Source organism: Diadema antillarum, unplaced genomic scaffold (assembly GCF_040938485.1).
Source record: "Diadema antillarum isolate AM-2024a unplaced genomic scaffold, OU_Dant_1.0 seq00000248_RagTag, whole genome shotgun sequence".
Taxonomy (NCBI): Eukaryota; Metazoa; Echinodermata; class Echinoidea; order Diadematoida; family Diadematidae; genus Diadema; species Diadema antillarum.
Genome location: NW_027271292.1, coordinates 1683536 through 1705802, shown reverse-complemented (window position 1 = coordinate 1705802; position 22267 = coordinate 1683536). Strand labels below are relative to the sequence as shown.

General features: G+C 40.2%; 1 protein-coding gene across 1 annotated transcript; it reads right to left on the bottom strand.

Annotated features, from left to right (window-relative positions):
• Window positions 1-2831: 2831 nt before the first annotated feature.
• LOC139729609 (heterogeneous nuclear ribonucleoprotein H2-like) lies at window positions 2832-20930 on the bottom strand. Its single transcript, XM_071640536.1, has 11 exons — window positions 20792-20930; window positions 12921-13096; window positions 12053-12208; window positions 11384-11515; window positions 9440-9578; window positions 8094-8275; window positions 7133-7351; window positions 5730-5893; window positions 5006-5237; window positions 4117-4218; window positions 2832-3191 (listed from the first exon to the last, which is right to left on the bottom strand). Exons 2-11 carry the CDS (start codon window positions 13003-13005, stop codon window positions 3097-3099), a joined length of 1506 nt encoding a protein of 501 aa, XP_071496637.1. The 5' UTR covers window positions 13006-13096; window positions 20792-20930; the 3' UTR covers window positions 2832-3096.
• Window positions 20931-22267: the final 1337 nt, after the last annotated feature.

The following is a 22267-nucleotide window of genomic DNA, read 5'->3' as shown; positions in this document are numbered from 1 at the left end:
AAATAATTCCAGGATTTCATCCGGCAATATACAGTGTACTCCTGTTATAACGAGGTCTTCCGGACTGGCGGTTTTCTTTCGCTATAACCGAACATTATAGCGTAACAAGATTATATAGATGATAATTCTCACTATCGCCAATGACGTAAAAAACTCCTGCGCACGCTAAAGAGCTCTGTCACAGGTGCACTGTGGGATTCCTCGGTCCATTGTTCGCTTCCGGTTGTCTAACGCGAGTCGCAGTTCCCATACGATTCAATGGAGTTCTTTGTCTGCTTTTCCGTTGTTAGCCCTTTTTTTCTTGGCTATAATTCAGCTTAAAAGAGTTGAAAGTGTCTAAGCTTTACTGATTTGCGGTCACTAGAGTCATGGTTCACTACTGCAAGGCTTCAATGTGCTGGTCACATGATGGAAAGCGAAGAAATCTTCAACAAAAAATACCTCTTTATAAAGACAGAGCGTGTTGTAAGTGCATGTGCAGCCAAAACAGGGGCTACTTTGCCATCCGAGCTATCCCATAATGCATCTAAAACACTGCTCTGCGCACGGCACCTACGTAATGGCGATACCCTCAATTTTGGGACTTGAATTTGATTTTGTTGTAACAAGAATTTGTCGTAACCGAAACCGTGTTCGTTGTAACAGGAGTGCACTGTATATCTTAAAACATTCCACTAACAACAACTTCACTTTCAGCCGAACTATGCACGTGTTTTATTGGAAAAACACAGACCAGCAGTGATTAATATTAGTATACATGTATACTTACAGGGGTAAAAAACAGCAACAGGTACGTTGATATCTGGTAACATTTAACATGGGACTACATAGAGTTACGCAACAGGAAAAAATCGCCATTTGGATAGATGCAAATGAATACCACTTGGCGCTACGTACATGTATGAAGACAACAAACTTCATCAATATGATGGATGGCAAAAATATGTACACTGCATTCCATTTCTCTTTTCATTTTTTTTTTTTAAGGTAACCACAGAAAACTTGATCTACACAAATCAGATCTATTTTCATAAAAAATGCACTCATGATTTTACAAACTACGCACTAACAGTGAAGCACAGGTAACAAACAACACAGTGCCTACATAAACAATGTGTACACATGCATAGCCACTAATTTCTTGCAAACTGCTAACAAATATCTGCATATCTAATTCAATTGTGACAGTTCAAAAGGAATATCTGAAAAGTTGCGAATCAAAGTTGTGACAGTTCAAAAGGAATATCTGAAAAGTTGTGAATCGAAATTGAAAAAAACTTTCTTCTTAACTCTAAACATGAAATGCGAGCATGTGACTACTCTACTGCAGGACATAAAGTTCCCTTTGCAATACAACTGTTCACAGATAATTTTTTTTTTTATTATTATTATTTTTTTTTTACAAATGGTTTACATAGCTCAATATATGCCAGCAGGATTGTTAAGGACGAAGTAATGTGCTACTCTTTAGCGCAGTATACAATTGCCAAAGTAGCATGCAAGTCGGTAATACTGGAATTCCACTCTAATTTTCTTTTCAACATTACAAGCTACAAGTTATAAAAGCAATGATTACTATGCAGGTCCGCCAACATTCCCACGTCCAAATCCAGGGAGATTTCACACAGCAATCAGGGAGATATCTGTGTGTTACATGCATTCCAATGGGCGAAAATAATTCCCAAATCACGGAGATTTTAATACTCTCTTATTTAGACATGAACAGATTTTGACATTTTCAGGGAGAATCCTGCAGAATCAGGGAGACTTGGCAACTCTGACTATGCTTGACAGATATCAACATGAAAACAAGTAAGTCCTTGAAAGTCTAATACAGTGTACACAGAATGACGACTCCACATGCATATGTACAATTACATACATAAGTCTTGTGGTATCTGATACTTCGCATGTGGTGCTGTGCAACCTTTAAGAACTTGCTTGAAGAAATACACCACTACACAGACAAATCCTGATCAAAAAAAGCAACATATTCAGGCACACAAATCAAAAGCGGTGTGCAACAAATGAACAATACCTCACAATGTCCCTCTCTATTGAGTGAATGCCATGACATCATTATTATAAAAGGGTTTACATGTAGAATAGTGACACTAGATTGCATGCTTGGACATTATACTTGATGCATATAATATTGGCTGGTGTTTTTGACATGTCACAGATATGAGGTTCACTGATGTTGCTATTCTTAGATTCAAATCAATGATATGTACAATGCAATGGATATTACTGATAGTTGAAAGTCCTACAAATCTATTTGATTCTCATTAATTCATCAACTTCCTGAATCACATCTGTAGAAAGAGAAATTAGCGAGAATAACAGGATTGCGGGTTAACAAGGGATGCTGAAAAAGTAATTACAGTCTATGGTATTTAAATCCTTTAATCTCAAAGTGCCGAAAGAAATAATAATTGGTACCCAAATTCCTATCATGATACTTTAACAAGATATAAACCGATGGTCTGTAAGAATTACATCACAAAAAAAAAAAATAAAAAAGTTTGTAGGCCCTGCAAGCAAACCATGTCACATTCTTTTGCAACAGCAAAATTTGAATACAGTATTTTGTTTGTAAGTAATCAGGTTTTGAGCCAGGTCAATAATATATTTGTTGCTGTCTACATGCAGGAATCTTTCTCAGCAAATGAATGTCATCCCAACCTGCTTTGTACATTGGACAATAACATGTCAGTTAATCTAAAGTTCTTTTAGAAAAGTTACCCAAACTTGACATTCAAACTTTATATTCCAAACAGGCAGGACAAGGATTACTGTGTTCACAGAAGGAAACACATGGATTGGTAATTAAATCATAACGAGCTAAAAAGTGAAATCAAACTAGCGGCAGATAACACATTGGAAATGACACACTAGTTTTTCCAGATTTGCATGATCTGGATCAATATTTAGTGGGACAGATGGTATGCTAATCAAATCATAACGAGCTAATAAGTGCAATCCAACTGGAGGCAGATAACACATTGGAAATGACACATTAGTTTTTTCAGATTTGTGTAATCTGGATCAATGTTTAGTGGGACAGATGGTATGCTGGTTTATTTGAGTGTCAAGTTAGAACCCCCCGCCGTAGTTGTTGCCCATTCCACCTCCTCTGTCGCTGGAGCCGTAGAATCCTCCGCCTCCTCGTACTCCACCGCCACCACCACCTTAAAGAGAAACAAAAGATGTATTCAGTCTCAACGTCAACTTTTCAATATGGTATCATTGCAACATTTACAAAATACCTTAACGTGCCCTTGACTAAAGTTCTAGCTGATTAAATTCACTAAGTTAATATGTTCCATTTGTATTGGAATGCTGAAAATTTCAGCCATACTTAAGTACTTTACACCACTTAACATTGAGTATTTTTTAAAGACTGTAATTCTCAAAGCATTGGAGAAACAGTCAAAGCATCCCTTGAACATTTTTTTTTAATGGAAGTAAGAACATGGATATAGAATAATCTCAAACAACCTCAGCAGCAATACATTGCAAATTGGACAGGGATTTTTTCCCCTTAATGTAGTAGCTGTATTGCAGCAATGGACATATAATAAGAAAATTTATATCCCCTTGTTAAATCAAATAGATGAGTTTGCAGTTTACGAGGGGAAAAAAACCAAAACTTGCATTTGCATTGGAGAGATAAAATCCCTGTACGAAAAAGTATTCTTTGACAAGAGTGTAGAGTTACATTTCAAAGAATTTCATGAATTGTATAAACACCTCTCTCAAAGCATAAAACCAAGCAAGTGATACCTATCTCCTCACTTCTTGTACGAGGGGAATCTAATCTGACATCTTAATCTGTGTACGTGGTCACACTTCCATACAGCAAGTTCTAAAATATCTGTGCAGCACTATCTAATAAAACTAATAATAAGTAAATACTGATACATACGAATATGGCACAGAATTATCTTCATGTTATTCTGATACACTTGCACCTCTTCTTGAGTACAAGCCCCCCTACCCCTCTCCACCCCCCATAAAAAAAAGAACAATGATAACAAAAAGAGAGGGGGAATTCAATGATGCTGAGCTGGTTAAGATAACATGGGGAAAAAACTAACAGTATCACTTTCTTACCATAACCGCCGCCGCCACCGCCGCCGCCGCTGCCATAGCTACCACCCATTCCACTATCTCGATAGCTTCCACCGCCACCTCCCCCTTGGCCTCCAAAGCCACCTGTTGATACAAGAAAGATTGACACTTTTCACAATTTTGTATTTTGACCTACAGATGCTGTCCACGTCACTAAAGCTAAATCATGGATGTTAATTGGCTTGTCAACAGCCTAAATTCACCAATCTACATAGAAATAATTAGAACATAGAACATGATTTAATTTCATCCTCATCAATTCATATACTAAACTAATGTCATCTTCATACAGTTAGCTACAAACCAGAACTAGCAACCTGCAGACAGATTCAATGATTGCAGAGATTGAATGCATGGTGTTTTACACTTTGTTTTTGTTTTTGTAAAATCCTTACTAAATGAAACACATTCACACATTCGAGTTATGTGCATATGATGACACAAATGGTATCCCGAGGTACCAAATAAAATTCAGCCATTTTGTTGAATTATTCATTTTTTAAAAAAGGTTGTACCCTGGGTTGCCAAAAAGTGGAAATTATTTTGGTGCTGGAGCTAGCGCGCCCTAGCCACTGCACTGCACTGCACTGCACTGCACTGAAGCACATGCTATTGCTAGTACAGTGTGCCATGCATGCATAGTATAACATGCAGTGGCATGGGAATGACTATGTACACACACACACAGTGCATGCATTTCTCTGCGGCTGTCCTCGAGTGAACGTGAGGTGGCGCTACACAACGTTGTACCCCGGGGTAACGCATGATGCATCATATGGCCATAACACAGACATACAGACTTTGCAGGTTTGGATGATAGAGATGACGTTATACAACATTTGTGATACCACTCTGTGATGGTGATACTGACCATAACCTCCTCCACCACCACCGCTACTGCCCCTGGAGCCATAGCCCCGCCCTCCACTCTCCTCTGAGTGGAGGAAGAGCTCAATATAGCGACTGCCGATGTTGTTCCTGTCCTTCTTCATGGCTGCCTTGGCCTCCTCATGACTGCGGAAGTCCACGTCAGCGAAGCCGTTACGCTTGCCATTCAGTTCATGGATCATTATATTGCATGGCATGGCACTGCCATGGAAGAACTGAACAGGTGTAATAAAAAGATAACTTTGTCTCAATGAGTGCATTGAAGAACTCAACAGGTGTAATTGAAAGATAACTTTGTCTCAATTGAGTGCACTGTTAATGGGATTTATAGTATGAAACATGATAAAAATGCAACATTTCCATGTGTGGGCCACCTTCTCATACGTACCACCATTTCATGAAATAAGTTGCACAAATTGAGCAATAAGGATTTTTTTATAATTATCATCCCAGCCTACTAAGTCAACTAAAATCTCAATCAAACAATATTTTCTTTCTTATTTGAAATTAGTTTTCTAAGTATATATCTAAGTATATTCTAATACATTCTGAATAAATTCTAATAAACATGCTAATGCTTAATTCTAAAAACACATTCTAGTACACTTAAAACAGACAATCGATTACATCACTAAAAGATTGTAGTCTGTAACTTTTTAAACAATTTTCACTCTAAAATCATATTCCTTGAGGCTCAGTGTACTTACTTCTTTGATATCTTGCTCAGTGACACTGAATGGCAGTCCTCTCATATGAATGGAATGACCAGTCATGGACACATAGTCTCCACTCCCTCCCATATCACCTCCTCTTCCTCCTCCTCCACCTCCTCCTCCTCCTCCTCCTCCTCCAAACCCACGTCGGAAGTCACCTTGAGGTATCAAAAAGATATCAGTGCAACGGTTAATGGGTGTGTGAACCTTTCTTGGCGTTTTATGTGGATGCATAACAGAAACTTGCAAGCTACACTAGGCTTTAAATCTACATGAATTCTATGCAAGAATTGTGAGATGGAAAGCTCTATAAAGAAATGAATACCCATTGGGGTTTCTCCTAAACACTAAAATGCAAATTAAATTTGTATGGCCAATACCTCATCCAAAATGCACTACCATTAGCATTTTGATGTTTTCAGCTATCTCCTTCTTCAAGTCAGGATTTAATTACAACCAAGGTGAAATCAAAGGGAACTCTGCGTGACATACAGCTTTTTACATATTTAGAGTAAAATATAAAATCATTGGTTTGCACATGTATGGAAATCTTTCTTGATACAACAGACTGTGAGTACACACAGGTTCTGTATTAGGCTGTTATGTAAATAGAAGTAGTCTACCTACAAGTAACCATGTAGAGTATCATTACCAAATCAATATAAATGATGCCAATACAGGATGGATGTCTCTATGTGAACTGAGAATGAGGAATTGAACAGGAAAAACTAAGAGAAACCTCTTCATTTTGAGACAAGTCCAAATTTGGGATTCTTGTCTGAAATATATAAGTCATCATTTGTGGGCAAAAAACTCTTCGATTGATTTTTAACTCAATGCAACAATTTCATTACACTACCCCAGGTTAACTTTTCTACAATATTTTATTTTCTTTGGACTACATAAACATTTACCTTTATACGGCAACAGAGTTAATATTATGTACATATATATTTTCTCTCTAATCTTTTTTTTTTTTTTTGGGGGGGGGGGGGGAAGGAGGAGGGGAGGGGAGGAGGGGGAGGAGAGGAGGGGAGGGGAAACTGCAAATATGGATGGGCATTGTGAATTTTGTTAAAGGGAAGTCTAAAGATAAATATATGCAAAGACAGAATTAAAGATAAAATTTAAGAATTCATGAAAAGAAATGCTATCTAAGTTCAATTTGATTGGAGGAATCTCTGGCTTGGCTTAAGAAGAAAATTACCAATATTACTTATGATATTGTCTGTACTTTTCTCCCTTGAATCTGAAAAAAGATTTCAAGTTTGTGCAGCTATATTAGTTGCCACCTTTCAGATACACATATCATAAAAGAATATGTCCAAAAATAAATGCATGATATACAGGAGTAAGAAGTCTAATTCACATACTAAAAATTGTGTTAAATATCTTACCCCTCCCTTGAGAAAAGAGTGGCTGTGGTCCGCCACCACCTCCACCACCACCACCCCATCCTCCTCTTCCTCCTCCGCCTCCTCCTCCTCCACCTCCTCGACTGCCCCGCCCACTGCTACCTCCAAATCCTCCACCACTGCCAAAGCCTCCGCCACCTCCTCCCCCGCTATTGAAACCACCACCAAAGCCATAGTTGAAGTCATCATCATAGCCATAGCCTAATTTGATAAGGACAAGAAATCCATATTGTCAAAGCTTTGTCATAGTTAAACAAAATCGCTATGCTCGTACTTTTAACTCACTTTCATTATTATCCACCAATGTAAGTGCAGTGATGAAGACATTTGTTTTATTTTTTCTAGTTGATTCCATACAGAAAATATCCTACCAGCAAATAGACGGCCCTGGGTAGCAGGCACTGTTTTTCTTGGATGTAATTGAAATCACATATATCGAGCAGTGTAACTTCTTTTTACTTCCAATATAATGGAATCAGAAAAGAATAATCTAAAAACATCTACAGAACAGATAAAAATAACTGACATGAAGGCAGAGACTCCAACTCCAAGCACCTTCTGATCTGGAGATTCTCCCGCCTGAAACCCCTAGCAAACGGGAGACCCAAGTTTATGTGTGCGATGGGCGAAGTTCCTAGGGTTATAGATGCTCTCTGGTGCTATCTAAGGCTTATTTTTGCAACATACTATAGCAATAAGTAAGAAATCCTTTCCAACGGGAGACATTGAGCCAGGACGGGAGAAATTAAATCTCAAACGGGAGAACGGGAGATTTTGCAAAAATGGGTTTTCGGCGGGAGATCTCCCGTCGAAAACGGGAGAGTTGGAGTCTCTGTGAAGGTTAGATTTTCGTGTTTATAATCTGTTTTCTTCATTGTTGTCGTAGAAACACGGAGCTTACCTCCATAGCCACCTCCTCCTCCTCCACCTCTGCCGCCTCCACCACTACCTCCATACCTCCTCTCAAAGCCAGAGTTTCGCATGCGGCCTCGGGAGAAGCCGCCCCCAGGTCCTCCACCAGAGTACCTGTCATACGGGCCTGGTCGATTCATTCCAGGCCTCGATCTGCCTGGATTAGACAATCTTTTCACCTCATCTTGGTTGCTCTTGAACACCTCAATGTACCTGGTGAACACAATGAAGAGGTCAAGTGGTGTCAAAATGGAGTAATGGCCTCACCCTATCTACAGTGGTTTCATCATACATACAACGCCATGCCACTGTCTTAAATTATCCCATAAGGACACTTTTGTCCCTTATCTACCCTCTCAGCCAAAAACAAAAAACAAAAAACAAAAAACAAAACAAAAAACAAAAACAAAAAAAGAACAATCACACTAAGTACCCAAGCAGAATAAAATGAGAAAAATAATCCATCCAAGTGATGATGCTGAAAAAAAGCATCCCAATTGACATTTCGCTCTCGCCTGATAGCTGATTATAGACTACTTATTTCAGATGTTTCATTGTTGTTCCATGTGAAGGTTTTTTTTCCAATTTATTTTATTATTCTTTTTAAAAACAGTACATTTTCTGTTGCTTCCAAGGGCCAAAGAGTCACCACATGGAAATCTCTATAGGTCAACACTGTTGTATCTTGGATTACTAACTTACATTCTTCGTGAAATACTAAATTTTAAAAAAAAAAAAAAAAATGTGCAAGAATTAAAATGCAGTAAAACACATTGAAAAACATGAAAAAGCAAAGGTAATATTAGTAACATTCATCATAGTATTCTAAAAGTCCAGCTACTTGTAGTTGAGTGTTTTGTTTTGTTCTTAGGTAGGGATACAAACTCCCATGGTATCATTTCATGGTTTGTATACATTTAAGAAAAGGGTGTAAGTAGTGGCATCAAGTTTTCATCAAAAATTGCCAAATGTTGCTTAATAACAAAGATTTGCATCCAAACCTGGGGAAGCCAATGTTAAAAACTGCAGTAATAAATAAATTTACTTCTGAACAAGATATACCACAAACCCACTTACCCAAATCATTCACATGCCAAAAATGCCCATTAAAAAATGATAATTTCTAAAGGAGATGTTTAGATTCAAAAGAAAGAGATAAAAGAAAACTAAATTTGGTCTTGTCTTGATCCCACGTTTAATTTCATAGCCCTCTGGCATCTGTGCTCTGTGCATACACAAAGAGTTATGTTTTAAGCTGTAGACTAGAAAATAAAGGGTAGAGACCACAAGAGGATAGAAACCTCCCTGCTTTATATGACACACATCTAGCAACATCTATGAACCAGCCATACCATATCACCAGTGCTCTATTCCCACCTGTGACCCATATGTGACTTGTGTTTCAATAAAGCCTTTTCTGCAATTTCCTTTGAGGCAAACTGCACAAAGGCCTCTCCCGTCATGCGGCCATCGTAGTCTGTTGGCAGCGTAATCCCATTCGCTTGTATCGTCAACCCTTCACCGCACAATCATCCCGCCAAAAAACACCAACCCCGCGGTTCGTTGCCGCCGACGCCATCGTCCCGGTCGGTTTCGGAGAGAGAGGGGGAGGAAGGAGGAGCCCCAGATGTGCGCGGTTCGAGAACCGTCCCCATTAGAGTAGCCCGACCCAATCGGGATTTCGCGCAAGAGGTGCGTGTGCGTGGGGGAGAGTGGTCGCCCAGGCACCACCAACCCAAGTAAAATGGGGGCAAGAGGGAGAAGAAGGCACAAGGAATGGACATACACTGGTCAATATCAAATAAGCGGCGGAAGACAAAACGGTATTGACATCTTCAATAACTTATCACAGGTAATCTAGCACATGGCACTGCCTTGCATATGCCAGAGTACATTTACATGTGTACTCTAGTTCAAGAGGACTCAATTTTGTATGCAAACGCGGTTCTCATTAATGGACTAAATAAGCCAATTCACCTTACAAAAATGCTTCTCTCTTTCAGGCCAATTTAATGGGGACTTCATTTTTACACATTTATATGGGTGTTGCTATTATGCTTTTGGTGGTGTTTTTTCATTTTAGCTTATTTCTTTCTTAGGGGAAGGGGTCTGTCACTGATGCTCTCTAGGGTGGGGATAAAACTTGGTGTTTTCTTACCATCAGTTTAAAACTTTACTCTTCAATGCAGCAACAACACTAAAGAATTTAATTGGTGATTTACTTGTCTTCTTGACAAGATATCAACACTATCTTCATCTCTCTACTCTTTTTATCTGCAGACAACTGGAAAGTTGTAACTGAAATTAGAGTTCATAATCTGGAGGGGGGAAAAATGCATCAAAAACATGCTTGGAATATACAATTGTAACTTTCCTTTGAAGATAACAGCAACTGATAGGGTTCCTTCCTCTGTTGAATATATTATGTAATTCCTGTGAACTCTAATTTCATTTGAAGATCTCTCTTGATCTTGTCAATCATGGATCTACTTCTTTTATTCTAAGCAAAGGGTACGCTGTTTCTGTTCATGCATTTGTTCACAGTTATTTTAGCTTCTTTTAAACACTATGACTAGTAGTATCCTGCAAGTTTATCTAAAAAAAATAACAAAAGAGATGTCCAAATTACATTGTATGTGCCATCTAAACATCACTCATAACACTCATTTCCACATTTTTGCTCATGCATCTGGTACAGCTGGCTAAAAATATATTTCAACACAGATTTAAAATATTAACCTACTTGCTTGTTTTATCGCATACAGCAAACCCCCAAATCTATGTTTCCCAGTGGGGTTCCTGAATTTTCAACAATGAATCATTCAATCTCACAACCATTACATTCACTACCTGAAGAACACACAACACAGTTGGCATCACTGCTGACGTCATAAATAGAAGTAAATAATATTCCACTTGCAGAACATACAATTGTCTCGTCCATAGGTCCCCCCCCCCCCCCCCCCGAAAAAAAGAAAAAAAAAATTATGCAAATGATGGTGTTTATATTACCGCAGTTTCGATGAATATCTGCATGATAGATTTGTAATCAAACTTTACCTTTCCTACTGTATATAATCTGTAATAATCATCCCATATTGATCATGTCATATGTGACCCCAAATAATACAAATTACTTTTTTCATGGAAATACCCGCATAAAATTTATTTCTATTCCATACGGGGCACATTTCTGGGGGAAAAATTGAGAATAAATTTGGTGAATCCTTTTCTTCACTTTGACTATTATCTTCCTGGCCTCTCTGGTGGATTTATTTATGCATTAATTTGTATGCATGTTATCAGACATGCTTAACATACCACTGAAGAATTGTGCAATTTCCTCCTTTGAGCAGCTGAAGGGAAGACCCCTAAGCTTGACCAAGCCATCGTTGTCAGTCCCAGAACTGCGATTGGTAACCCACTCCATTTCACTCCTCTTGGATTTGAAGACTGCACAAAGAACAGATTGGTGTGTGTTTATACGTAACACAAAAAGTTGTGATTTTTATTTTAACACAATTATTTTATCTTCTCCTATTTTCAAGCACGTAATTGGCAATACTGGAAAAACATAATAAAAAGATTACAAAACAGGGAATGACACTTACTCTGTAAAGGTAGTCATCATGACAGCAATGTCTATTTCATACATAAGCAATTACCTGCACATGAATGGTTTGGGTTATATCGTACATGCTGGAAATTACCTATCTAAAATGCACATCATTTCTTTTGTACAAAGTGAATTACCTTCCAATTTTGTAAAGTGACTTGCTTTATTTCTCTCAGATTTGGACTGCTAGGATTCTAATACTTTGCCATTTTCATCGCAGATGATAATTGTGCATTTCATATCGCTTCAACTTCAGTATCATCAAAGACAAGTTATATGGCAGAGTTTTCTGGCAAACAACACACTTTGCCACCACACTGGAGAATGTCAATCACCATTCATGACTTTTCCTAAGACTCCATTACTCCACTCACCTTCCACATATCTCTTCTGCAGGTATTTCTTGTCCTTCTTCATGGCCTCTTCAAGGTCCTCTTCTGACTCAAACTCCACGAAGCATTCCCCAGAGGGTCTACCACCGCTGACATATGTGAATTTTACCCCACTCGTCCCGCCGAGTATGTTACAATCTGGAGGAAGAATGAGAGCAAAGCAAAGAAATAATACCTACAGTCCCAAAAAACAGTGGGATAAACTGACAATCAAATTCAAAAATCAATTGATCAATAATTGATAGCAATAATTGTGATGAATGTTTATTCTTTTTTTCTTTCATGAAATAGATATCTTCAATATGTCGTTCCATACAAAACTATAGAGTGTGACATGTATATACTTTCGAAACTGTGTACTATTTCAGGGTTTCTTCTGCTCAACATGCTTGTAATCAAGTTTACCCAAACACTGCAAGGAAATGAAGTGTGGAATACACAAAGGTGTAGCAAACAGAGGTATAGGCATCACACCAAGCATGGGCTGCATTCAAGTGCTCAAAAGCAGACCAAAGTGAACCGATCCAATGTGTACCGTACCTTAACATACCAGATTTGGAGCATGCGAGAACACTGTAGAGAAAGCATACTTCATGCTTTTGGATTACATCAGGAAATGGTCCACTTTTGGCTCACTGTAGTACGGTACGGTACACTTTAAAAGCATTAAAGGGCTCTACTGGCGTGGGTATGGTGCAGTCTAGTCTGCTTTGGAAGAGCACTCAAACGCACCCTTGAATTGCTGCCACTGACATCAGGGTCAGGATTTTCTTTTTCTTTTTCTTTTTTTCTCGTGAAAGTACCATGGTGGTGGACATGAGATATGAGGATACATTGTAGCTACACTCACCTCCAAAAAAATTGACAACTTCTTCTGCTGTGGTAGACCATGGTAAGCCTCTGGCTCTGACAACGTATCCATCGTCATCTGACATGGTGGATGATGAATAGAAGTCTAGAACTCTAATAAAGGAGTGGTTCTACCAGTAGATGCTCCCCTGGGCCTGGGTAATTTGCTCAGATGCCCTGCAGATATGATGGGGGAAAACAAAGTATGAGAATAGAGAGTTCATTTACATATAAAGACATGTGCTCAACAATTAAATGAATTACGAAAGTGCCATTATTCTGTAAATCTAAACAGACTCTGGAACATTCAGCTCGAGTCAAAACATCAGAATTTAGATGTGTAGTGTACCAGGTATGTTATAGTTTTATACAAACAAGTCACAAATATGCAACATAGAAGCAACCACTCATATTTTTGACGGCAGTAGGCAACACGTCCACTGTCCACAATGAAAAGAAGAAAAATTCTGTTGTTTTTTTTTTAAATCGAGTTTTAATCAACCGATGCAGAGTGACCCATCAAAACATGGGCTCCAGCGTGTTCGCACAATGCAAGACTGCAGCACATAGCGGCATGATCTGACTAAATATTTTCGGTGCTTTTTTCTGCAGCTCTCATCTCTCCGCACACGAATCAGCCTCGTGAAGCTGAAGTCTGACATCTTTTTACAAAAATTCGTAAAGAGAAAAATAAAATCAGAACTAACCTGATCTTGTGCATATATTCCAAATTACTATTCCACGCTAATAGAGTAGGTGGGGACTCCAGTTTGTTAGCAAACCAATCACTTTGTAGGGATGATGGGTTCACTTTCTTCAATTCATCTTCCTCACTAGCCCGACCAGACGCTGTTACTACGCTATGCGAAAACAGCGTCTGACGAGCGAGGCATGCAGCCTCAAAGTGAGGAACCTCAACACAACTACAAAACTTAGGAAAATGTATACTTTTCTTCTTTAAACAGAATACTTTACTCACGTTAAATGCATGTTTCTATTACAGAAGAATAGTTCGCCACGCTGGGTCCATGGAGACCACTTGCGATAAGTCCGTGGAACAAATAAATGACACTTTCTGGCGCAATTCCTGACCGTCGGGGTTCGTCGTTGCAGGATTCAAAATGGTGCCTTGACCTCTGCGAATTATGCGCATGCGTGACTGGAAGTGCTCCAGAGCGAGCGCGCGGCGTGTGCGTTGAAATTGTTGAACAAGATCTTATGCGTGCGTGCGCTGCTTGAGTGTAGCAGCACGGTCGACAGCACGACCTTTTGAAAGGGCATTCACATCACGTGACCACCCGATATCTAAACTTGGCCTGGCGTGAAAGATTGTGTACCGTGTGGACATGCTGGATATGATGATCAATTTCAGTAAGTTTCATAACGTACATTTGAACACTGATAGCATAGATATGGAGTCTCATTATTGAAGAGTATATTAGATGAGTTTGAGGTGACAAAAATGATCTTAAGTATCAAAATTCAAAGCTATCGGAATCCGATTACGTCGCTCTCCTAGTGGTTGGTGGTCCCGCCCATACAGCCCTGTCGCGACGTACCATGTACAGTGACTGGGCTGTGTATAGTTACTTCCTCACTTGGTTAGACCTACTCCATCTAGATCAACAGTAAATTTACATCAGTAGGGCCTAGATCTAGAGTAGATAGATCTAGGGGTATCCAGATCATCTAGACTCTAAGTTAACGCTAGACGCTTTAGACGTTGTAGTCACACTCGTGGGGTCGTACATACTCACAGTCACACGACAGTAATCCAGCCATTCATGTGTCATGGGCCGTGCAATCAGTCCGGGAAACCCGCTCATGAGGACCCCGGGGGTTCCTCATACGGACCCCGGGGGAAGTCCTCAAGAGGACCCCTATTCACTTCTTTTTCATTTCACATCTGACGTATAAATTGTCGCAACTTTGCACGGTGATTTTTTGCTACACACACATGTCCACTATCCATGATGAAAAGAAGAAAAAATCCTGAACTCGTCATACCTACAAAGTGATTAGTTTGCTAACAAACTAGAGTACCCACCTACTCTTATCAGTGTGGAATAGTAATTTGGAATATATGCACAAGATCAGGTTAGTACTGATTTCATTTTTCTCATTACAAATTTGTGTAAAAAGATGTCAGTTGCAGACTTCAGCTTCACGAGGCTGATTCGCGCGCGGAGATGTGCGAGCCGCAGAAAAAAGCACCGAAAATATTTCGACGGATCAGGCCGCTAGGTGCGGCAGTCTGGCATTGTGCGAACACGCTGGCGCCCGTGTTTTGATGGGCGCTCTGCATCGGTTGATTAAAACTCGATTTTTAAAGAAAAAAACAGATAGGATTTTTTTCTTCTCTTCATCATGGATAGTGGACATGTGTGTGTAACAAAAAATCACCGAGCAAAGTTGCGACAATTATACGTCAGATGTGAAATGAAAAGTGAATAGGGGTCCACTTGAGGACTTCCCCCGAGGTCCGTATGAGGAACCCCCGGGGTCCACATGAGGCGGGGCAGTCCTCTTAGTACGGGAGAGCATGACAGGTGAAAGCATGTCATCACCCAGCGCTTCATCATGCTTTTGGTTCTATGCTTGATGACCATGGGTTAACGCAGGTAGTTAAGGAAACAACCAGGAAAGAAAACGTCCTTGATCTATTCCTAGTAAATAATCCAACGTTAGTCACCGATGTCTCAGTTGTACCAGGCATTTCAGATCATGATTGCCCACTTCTCACGATTGCTGGTTGTCCAACTCGCCAGAAGCTAGTAAGAAGGAAAATCAACATCTACAGCAAAGCGGATTGGGAGAAATTTGCTGATTTCATGCAAGGTGTAGGCAAGGAAATTGAAGATAAGCTTGACTTTTGCTCAGTGAATGAGGCTTGGGTTATGTTCAAGAATGGAATAGAGAAGGGAATGACAGAGTTTGTTCTACATAAGATGACATCCAACAAGAATGAAATTCCTTGGATTACAAACAAGATTAAAAGGTTGATCAAAAGGAGAGATAGGTTGAACAAAAAAAGTCGGAACATGAAATTGAGAAACCACGGGGTAGTCCCTTTTCAATTGGAGGAAGAGTTGAAAGCAATTAAGAAATCACTGCAACAGGAGCTAAGGAGGGCTTATTGGAATTATGTGGAATCTCTCTTTTCTATCGATGAAGATACCACAGAATTTGAGAGTATGAAGAGATTTTGGGGCTTCATCAAACACAACAGGACTGATAATACAGGAATAAGAGAACTGAAAAGTGATGGTATTACGATCACTGATCCGATTGCAAAAGCTGAAGCATTGAACCAACAGTTCAAAAGTGTTTTCACCAAGGAAACTCCCATACCGAATGACTTACTACCGGAAACCTCAGACTTTGAAGAAATGGAGGATATTTTGTTTACATCAAAGGGTGTAGAAAAGTTGTTTTGTGGTTTGAAGATATACAAGGCCCCTGGACCGGATGGTATAACTCCACGAGTCTTGAAGCAGCTGGCAAAAATTCTGGCTCCAATTCTTTGCAATATATTCCGGTTGTCATATGAATTAAGTGAAATACCAAATGATTGGCGTGAAGCAAATGTTGTACCAGTCTACAAGAAAGGTAATCGATCTACAACATACTCCTGTAAACTACCGCCCCATTTCGCTGACATGTATTTGCTGCAAACTAATGGAACACGTTTTAGCCAGCAAAATTATGAAGCACGGGAACGAAAATAACATCATTTTTCCCTTGCAATATGGCTTCCGTAAGAACATGTCATGTGAACAACAATTACTTGGTTTCACAAGCGATTTACACAGGAACTTGGATGCAGGGTGTCAAACGGATGTTCTAATCATGGATTTCTCAAAAGCTTTTGACAAGGCTGGACATGAGCGGCTTTTACGTAAACTGGACTACTACCGTATCAGGGGGAAAAATCTGAAATGGATTCAAAGTTTTCTCAATGGAAGAAGTCAGAGGGTCGTTTTGGATGGTGTTAAATCTTCTCCAATAGCGGTGGGATCTGGAGTGCCTCAAGGGTCGGTTCTTGGGCCTTGCCTCTTTCTGCTTTACATCAGTGACTTGCCTGATGGTCTCGCGTCAAAGGTTCGCCTTTTTGCCGATGATGCAATTTCCTAAATGACCATCGACAATCAACATCATACGCAAAATCTTCAAGAGGACTTAAACAAAATTGGTGACTGGGCGAAAAAATGGATGATGGATTTGAACACAGATAAGTGTAAGGTTTTGACAATATCCAGGAAAAGAAGAAAGGTGCAACACGTGTATCATCTAAATAACGCCCCTCTTGAATCTGTTGAATCCGTGAAGTACTTGGGTGTAACCATCACTTCTGATTTGAAGTGGACCCAACACATCAACAATACTGTCAATAATGCACTTGTCAATGTAATGACTCACCCCACTACCCCCGGACATGGGTGCGTCATTTCCTCGTTTGGTCCGTCAAATTTGTGACCCAGGTGTTCGTCATTTTACCAGCTTTGTCCGTCAAATTTTTGACCGAGGGGTGCGTCAAAATCCCATCATTGTTGGTCAAAATTTTGACCGAGGGGTGCGTCATGGTACGTCACTTGGCTATGGAAAATAACACGCATTATTTTGAACCGAGGGGTGCGTCATGGTACGTCACTTGGCTATGGAAAACTGCACGCATTTTTGCATGCTACCAGTCCCGCATACACGTACCGCGAGTGAAATTACAGTGAGCGCTTTCCCGCGGCAAGTGAAAATCAAAGTCGGGAAGCGTTTTGGAATAAGAGGGAAAAATGCTTGCCAGAATCTGGCAAGCAAATAATTTAAAAGCCACCCTTTCTCCTTACATTTTCCCTCCAACAAACCCATGAAATCATGCATACTCAATCTCAAACCAGGGACTGTTCAGCGATGTAACAGCTTAGTTCAACCTTTACTGTCGAACACTTAGTGCCTATTGCATATTGCGATGCAACACCAACACACATTGCTATCGAAGAAAGTTCGTTTACATTCCAATACAATGTGCGTCTAAATAATGTTCTGTGGTGACAAAGGCGAATTTTTGACAGTAAAAGAAGCGGCAGCAGAAGAACTGCCTGCCGCATGCCATTTTCTGCTCGCGGACCAGACGCGCGACGCTGTCGTTAGCTGTGCGAATCTCTACGTACAGCGACTAGGCTGTATGTACAGGTACGTAGTTACTCGAGCGGGAATCGAATGCCGTGGCGTGGTGTGTACCAGCTGCGCTGCAGTATGCATGCATCCACCGCACTAGCAATGGCCGCGCACACACAGCGCATCTGCACACATGTGATTGTCATGTATGGATTGCATGCACAGAATACATACTACTACTGTACAGAATATCGTAGCAGCTAGCAGCATGATATACGGGACGGTGAATGACGGTACGGTGCTTATGCACTTGTCAATGTAATGACGCACCCCACTACCCCCGGACATGGGTGCGTCATGGTCATTTTTTGACTGACCACACGGGGTTTTTGACGCACCCCCACAGTCACTTTTTGACGGACCACACGGGGTTTTTGACGAACACCACAGTCACTTTTTTGACGGACAACACGGGGTTTTTGACGAACACCTAGGTCACTTTTTTGACGGACATCCTCGGTACATTTGACGCACCCCCGTAAATACTGAAAGGATTTTTGCATACGCTTTATTCAAGCAATTTCATTTTCTTTCGGTTCGTAAACACAATTTGTCAAAGTTTCGGCAAGTTTCCCTTACCCTGGCCCTGTAAGCACCGTACCGTCATTCACCGTACATCACTCTGCTGCTACGATATTCCGAATGTATAATCAACGTGTGCATGCAATCCATAGTCACCTGGCCATACATATGACTTGTCTGCAGATGCGCTGTATGTGCGCGGCCATTTCTAGTCCGGTTGAATGCAACACATGGACGATGTACGTTCGATGAGGAATAACGAGCACGCTGCTCACTTGCGAATTGCACAGCGTTAGCGAGCGAGTCGCGCACCACTAACACTCGACTTGCCTGCTACTGCAGGTACGCGCAGTACGCACCACGCAACGGTATACCAAAGATCGTATACGGAATTCCGTATACGATCTTTGATTTTACTATTTAGTACTGTGAGGTTGAAATCGTTATATCGCTAAACAGTCCGTCTGGCTTGAGATTGAGTATGCGTGATTTCATGAGTTTGTTGGAAAGAAAATGTGAGGAGAAAGGGTGGCTTTTAAGTCATTTGCTTGCCAGATTCGGGCAAGCATTTTTCCCTCTTAGGCCTACTCCAAAACGATTCCCGACTTTGATTTTCACTTGCCGCGGGATCGCGCTCACTGTAAATTCACTCGCGGTACGTACGTGTATCCGGTACTGGTAGCGTGCAAAAATGCGTGCAGTTTTCCATAGCCAAGTGCATACCATGACGCACCCCTCGGTTCAGAATAATGCGTGTTATTTTCCATAGCCAAGTGACGTACCATGACGCACCCCTCGGTCAAAAATTTGACGACAATGATGGGATTTTGACGCACCTCTCGGTCAAAAATTTGACGGACATAGCTGGTAAAATGACGCACACCTGGGTCACAAATTTGACGGACCAAACGAGGAAATGACGCACCCATGTCCGGGGGTAGTGGGGTGAGTCATTACATTGACAAGTGCATACAGGGCCATGGTAAGGGAAACTTGCCGAAACTTTTACAAATTATGTTTACGAACCAAAAGAAAATGAAATTGCTTGAATAAAACGTATGCAAAAATCGTTTCAGTATTTACGGGGGTGCGTCATATGTACCGAGGATGTCCGTCAAAAAAGTGACCGAGGTGTGCGTCACTTTCAACATGTTGTCCGTCAAAAAAGTGACTGTGGTGTTCGTCACTTGCAGCGTTTTGTCCGTCAAAAACCCCGTGTGGTCAGTCAAAAAATGACCATGACGCACCCATGTCCGGGGGTAGTGTGGTGCGTCATTACATTGACAAGTGCATAAAGCCAATAACGTGCTTGCATTTCTAGACACAATCTTCGCATAAAATCTTCTGATGTTAAAGCCACAGTTTACAAAACGTTGGTTCGACCAATTGTTGAGTATGCTTCCACAGTTCGGGATCCATCTACAGTTGTACCAAGAACCTAATCCACCAAGTGGAAATGGTCCAGAGAAGAGCTGCGCGATTCACTTTAAATCGCTATCATAACACCTCGAGTGTCACCAAAATGCTACAAGAACTTAATTGGACCACTCTGGAACAGCGCAGAGAAAATGACAGGCTAATAAATGATGTACAAAATACACAATAATCTTACACCTCTTTCAGCACAGGACTATATTATCAAACAGGCTACTCAGTTGACGAGAGCCTCGCAACCACACTCCTATCAGGTACCATATTCGAGAACTGAATCGCATCGCCATTCGTTCTTCCCAAGAACTGTAAGGAACTGGAATTCCCTGTCGTCAGAAATTGTTTCAGCGCCATCTGTGGGATCATTTCGAAACCGTCTAACGGTTGATCACATCAGTGGCTAGTTATTTTCGTCATATTTTCTATGTGCTTGTAAATATCTGTAAATAAATTGTATTATAATGTAAATAGCACCATTCTGCAAGAATCTTCAGTCTACTGAAGGAGGCAGACTTAATCAGAAGAAGAAGAAGAAGAAGAAGAAGAAGAAGAAGAGCGGTCCTCATGAGCGAGTTTCCCGGACTGCAATGGCCAATGGCCTATGTACCATACCATGGATCTAACGTTACAGTACACACCCCATGCGCACGCGCTTGGCTGGATGTTTAGTCTAACATGCGTAATGACTGCGTTACATTCCTGGAGCTTATCTGAGGAATAGGAATCATTTTGCCGAATTTTACTCACAGTTTATTACAGAGTAGTATCAGCTCAATGTTCGTCCTTCTGTTTGGTCCGCACCAAGCTAACATGGACAGCAAAATCCCCCACGTACAGGCCTGTGTACGACGGTCTCTAACTAGCTGCTACCATTGCTGCATGCATGCTACGTCTGTACACAAAACGCGGCGAAATAAACCGAACCACTGTACCGAACCCATGGCCATGATCGGTAAAGCGTTCGGGAATTTACGGAAGTTGAAAACGAACACCTATATTTGCACGGGTTTTCTCAAATCAAAAATAATATACCAGATATCAGCTATAAATTGGTTAAAGGTAATATGATATGTACTTTAATAAATAATTTAAATCCAATTATAAATGTATGGTATTTTGATTGCAGATTTATCTCTTTTTATGGTTAAAAACAGAACTGAGGTAGGTTCTCTAGTAGACCGCTTTTATATTGAAAAGGGGCACCCCTTGATTTACTAAGTAGTAGTCGACAATGGGGCGACCGACCCAGTGCACTAGTGGAAATCGGGCGTCTGAAACTGACTGAAGTATACGAGTATATATTTTATAATTACCAACCATTGCCGATTGTACAGATCGACATATCAAGAGGAAACGGATTCAATGTTATCAAAATAATAACGTATCAATTTGATGTCTGATCTCAATCTTTAAGATGACAATAAACTCAGAAATTTGTTCGAGATGAAGTAACTTTGGGGGGGGGGGGGGAACAATACCGGGTAAATATTAGAAGACTTGAGGAAATAATTTAAGGAGAACTCCGGGTGATTTTCAGCTTGACTTTTACGTCACTAAACAACTGTAAATTAGTTATAGGCCTACTGAGTACAGTGTTTCAGAATTTATTTTGATCTATTTTGAATTTCTTGTTTTTTAAAATCTGTAGCAAATTTGAATGAACAAGGATATGATGACATAGCAGCCTCACCATTAATAAGAATAATGCATGAGTTGGGCCCGCCAGAACAGAACAATAGAAGAAGGCATGCATTACAGATTCTACCAACAAGCAAGCGGTGGAGTTGCACTGGCATTTCTGAAATGTGAGTCTCCTATGTCATCAACATTGTTAAGTGTGATTTGTTTAAGGTTTTCGAGTATTGGTTTCTTATGCTATATGAATGTTGGGCATGATGTGAAATTTTGAAAATCGTCTGGAATACCCTTTTAAAGGGGAAACCCACGCAAAGATAAATAAACTTCAAAAGAAAGAAAAAAAAATATTCCTAACATAAAAATGACAAAAATCAGATAAGAAATGAAGTCGGTTCATGACACCTTATTGTAAGTTCTTCAAGTTCTTTCTTTTACTTTTTTTTTGAAAGTTCATGCAGTCCTTATATGAATATTCCTAAATGAGCGAGGATGATGACATGCCCTTATAATCTTTTTTTTTTTTTCATGTAGGGCCAGTATGAAATAGAGCTACAGGTTTAAGCATATTCCCATACCAAAATAATC